Source organism: Charadrius vociferus, unplaced genomic scaffold (assembly GCF_000708025.1).
Source record: "Charadrius vociferus isolate BGI_N301 unplaced genomic scaffold, ASM70802v2 scaffold37, whole genome shotgun sequence".
NCBI lineage: Eukaryota > Metazoa > Chordata > Aves > Charadriiformes > Charadriidae > Charadrius > Charadrius vociferus.
In genome coordinates this window covers 580,521-584,872 of record NW_009649457.1, presented here as the reverse complement: position 1 = coordinate 584,872, position 4,352 = coordinate 580,521, and the positions used below count along the sequence as shown (strand labels likewise).

At 54.8% G+C, this 4,352-nt stretch overlaps 1 protein-coding gene across 1 annotated transcript in view; it reads right to left on the bottom strand.

Annotated features, from left to right (window-relative positions):
* The window catches only part of FANCG (Fanconi anemia, complementation group G), an 11,485-nt gene extending 9,198 nt beyond the window's left edge, over positions 1-2,287 (bottom strand). Inside the window, 1 exon segment of the mRNA XM_009889744.1 lies at positions 2,254-2,287. Coding sequence (XP_009888046.1) covers positions 2,254-2,287 — 34 coding nt within the window.
* Between the last annotated feature and the right edge of the window lie 2,065 nt (positions 2,288-4,352).

Genomic DNA, 4,352 nt, shown 5'->3' with positions numbered 1-4,352 from the left:
CGGGCCCGAGGGGCTGGGGGGGTTCCCGGGGGCGGGAAGAAGGAGACGACCACCGTCCGCTTTCCATCTCATGGCTTTATTAGCAGACATCTGTTCCACAGCCGCCCGGAGTCCCATGCCACTCTCGGATGGCAAATCTCTCCCACCACCAATTAATTAACAAATTGTTTAATAACAAAGCGACCCCTCCGCTGCCCCCGCGCACGCTAAGTACGGTACAGCCCCCGGCGAGGCAGGACGGCAGTCGCCCAGCACGGCAAGCGGGCTGGACATGGGGCATCGGCCCCCAGGACCGCGGCAGTCCAGGGGCGAAGCTGTTGGGTGAATGAGTGCTGCCAACTTGCCTGTTTTGGTTTGTTGTTGTTTTTTTTTTGGTTTTTTTTTTTGTTTTTTTAAAGGAAAAAAGGCTCTACTTCCTAGCAGAGACCCAAGCATCACTTCCACCTTCCCGGTGTAGCTGCTGAATGGGAGCACAAGCACTAACGGCCAGATATGTATAGATACCCAGGAAAGCATAGCACCACGCTGCACGCAGAGCCCCCAAATTGCTTTCCAGAACTGGGTTCATCCCCTTTTTTAATCCCAAATGGGGTACTGAGGCACAGAGAGGTTAATAACAAAAAATAAAACAACGATCTCGCTCCAAGCCACGTGGGGAGGCGAGTCAGAGCTTGGGGGAGACGACAGTGCTCCCCAGCCCTGTTGCTTCTAAGGGGAAGGGGAGACACGCACACCGAGAACGTGACCGTGCCTTGGCGTAAATAAGCGGCCTGAAGTGTTGAGGGAAGAGTAGATGGAGATGAGATGGAGAAACGGGCGTGGGAATGGAGACAGACAGAGCTCAGGTGTCCCCGCAGCAGTGCCAGCCCTTGGGATGGTGGTGCGGGCAGCACCGGCCCCAGGGATCAGGGCAGGGAGATGCTCCCAACAGCCACAACCCTTTGCAGCAGTGGTGGCCTTTGGTCGCCATTTTCCAGGCAGCACAAACTACAGACAATTCCACCCCTGCCCTGGGCCAGGACCACGGGACACACCGTCCCACTGCCGCCCTGGGACAGGGAAGTTTCCCAGCGGAGCTCTCCCATGCCCAGAGGGACAGGGCGCTGGGCAGCAGCCCTGGCAAGGAGTGCAGGCACAACGCTTCCAAAAGCCCAAAGAGCAGCAGCTTTGTGGAGTGCAGGAGGATGAAACTGCTCTGTGGAGCATGCTGAGGATGACATGTCCCCTCTTACACTCAGACCAGAACAAACCCCTTGGAATAACTGCTCCAGGAGACACCCAGCAGGCTCCAGTGACAACCTCAGCAGGGGGAGAGAGGGCAGAGCTGGCTCCCCAGGACGCCAGGTTTCCCAAAGAGCCTTGGTTTGGACCAGAAGGAATCTTCCTCCGGATGTTCCTTGGGGTTTTAAATCAGCAAACACAGCCATGTCTGCTCTAGCATCAGCAGCATGCTTCCAAGCCCACCAAGCCTTGGACCAGCATTAACTCTGTCATCCCTGGCACGCTCAGGAGAATGGCAGCCAACCACTCAGCGTGAGGGCAGCTGGGGAAGGCTGGCAAAGACTAAAAAAGTCATTGAAAGGAAGCAAGAGCATCTCCAGCCCTTGCAAAACTCGTCGTCTTGAATCTGAATTCTTTGGTGTAGTAGTAGCCAGTCTGCCTTGGCTGAGCAGCTAGCACTCCTTGGCATCTCTGCAGTGACAAGAATGTACCTGCAGCTTTGTTACTGCAAGTTTTGACAAGTGTCCGGTGAGATAAGTGTGCGTGGTTTCGTGGTGCTGCAGCTCTGCTGTCACCTCTGTTCTGCCTCAGCCTCCTGCGGCTGTAAGCCTACAGCCCCAGCAGGAAGGCAGAGGGGTGGTATGGAGGGTTGAGGAGAGGATGCCCATGCACTGTCTGAGTGCTCTAACCACAAATAACGGGCATGGGAAGGCTCAGCAGCATGATGGCAGCCACTGAAAGAGGAACTAGTCCCAGAGATGGCAGACAACAAAGCCCAGGGCCTGGGTGGCAGCTGCGGGGATGTCAGGGCCAGTTCTACAGCATTAGCAACCATAAGGATTTCTGCCAGCAACAGATAGTTAGGCAGCAAGGTCCTGACCAGGTTACGAGTTTACAACAAAACCTGTTCAGGCTTCAGACTCAGGGTTTAGCAACATGTGTTATCTAGACTAATCTCACATTAAACGAAAATTCACTGGGCAGCTGCTACCTCCATCCTCGTCCTCCGCTCCACAGCAATCCACCCCTCACCCATCAGTATGGTCCCCTCAGCACTGAGAACCATCTGGCCATCAAGGAGTCACAGTATACAGCAAATAACCTGTTTTTAAGGGTGGGATTACTTAAGCCTACCAAATTGCGGGCTGAGGCATTCCTGCCCCCTCCAGCTTCCCCCGCTGGACGCTGCTACCCCTTGGCCTTGCACTAGCACTGGTGTGTGTCCACCCGGGTGGCGAGGCAGCCCAGGGAGTCAACCAACTACACACCAGTTCCTGGTTGTGTCAGGTGAAATTAAGCAGGACAGGCCCATGGGGGAGACGAGATACTGGAGTGTGAGAGCACAGACAGCAGGTCAGGAGGAGGCCAGGCAATGGAAACCCAAAACTAGAGCAGTTTAAGCCTCCCTGGAATTGCACCTTAACACCTGAGCAAGCAATCTGCAGGGGTAAAACAAAAAACTAAACCTGCTCTCAAAAGCCATTTTCCACAGTGACTAGGCGCTGGGCATAACGGCAAGAACTGAAATGATGACAGAGGTGACGAGACGCTTTCCCTGGGACAGGGGAGAGGAAGAGCCTGGAGTCACACTAGCAGTCTGAAGTGAGGAATTCAAACAGGGCAGTCATGGTGCGTAATTTAAACAAACAAATGGGATCAGAACAAAAATCAAAGCAGGGATCCCAGGCAAGCAGTCCTCAGCTCTTTCCCGAGGGGAAAGAGACAAAAGGTTTCATAGCACCAAGTAATGCCACACAGTGGTTCAGGGCAGTAAAGAATCCCCAGTGCCTATCAAAAGGGGGGAATTTAGCTGGGATGTGGCCAGGCACCATGGTCACCTCTACCTCTGCTAACAAAGAAATATGATGTCTCCTGACTGCAAGTAGTCAAGGGCAGGTTTGGAGTAGCTCATTTGTGGCACAAAGTCCCACACAGAACACCAAGGTTAAGAGGGAGATAAGCACCAAATGTGGGATCACAGATGCCATTGGCTGCAGTTTCTGGGGTCCCTTCAAAGGGACATAACCCCTGGCACATACAGATACCAGTGGGTTATGCCACCTCACAGAAGACTTGTCACCTGCTCAGGGCTCTCAAGGAGCTGTTCCAGGAGCTCACACCAAGGCCACTCCTACAGTTGGAATAGCTGCTCTGGTCTCCCCATTCCTCCTGACCAAATCCAGTATGGGACTGTCCCCCAGTATGGGGACAGAGCCAATGCTCTGTCACTGCATCCTGCTGCATCTCAACCGCTCAGAATCAACAGCCGGAATCCAGCAGCACATGCTCAGGAAGGGACTGGGAGCCTCAGCTGCTACAGCCCAGCCTATGGGGACACTGACAGGCCTAGACCACAACTGTAGAGTTTCTTGGTCATGGACACCGTTCTCCCTGCTACTACACACCCCCGCCCCAACAAGCTAAGCCTGCTTCAGGCTGGAAGAGGCAGCAGGGGAGTTGCTGTTCCCCCTTGCAGGGGAGCCCTTTGTAGGGCTGAGAAAGACCAGGAAAATGGGAGTGAGTGTAGGGCAGCAGGGGCCTCGCTACAGAGCAGCCAACTGACTACAGAGGAGCAGCTGCCACCAAGACCCCAGGAACCATCAGCATGTGTACCCATGTGCACCTTGATACCAGCATGAAAACTGAGCATGAAGAGAAGGCTGCAGGACCTTCCCTCTCCTCTCCTCCTTCCCCTCCTCAGCACGCCCCTTCCTATTAGCCGCTGTCTCTGCACAGGCAAGGTGACACCTTGCTGGCCACTGAAGCTGATCAGCTGCACAGTGGGGACAGTTGTCAGGAAAGTAGCAGCAAGACCCCCAGCTGGTGTTTCTCCAGAGGAGCACTTCAGGACTCTTCCTTCTTGGGCTTCTGCAGCAGAGTCCCCCTGCTGCCAACAGATGCCCAGTGAGAGCTCTGACCTCCACTGCTGAGAAACACCACTGCAATGAGCAGGGAACAGCTGGCTGTGGTCCTCTCGTGCAGCGCTGAGGCAGGGAGCTGGGGATAATCCCTGACTGCTGTCGGCAGGCACTCATTGCTGGTGGCTCGTGTATCCCTCCTGGCCCCATGGAGGCAAGGAGAAAACCACAGCCTCAGTCGACGAGCAGATCAGGTTCCCCACATCTCCAACG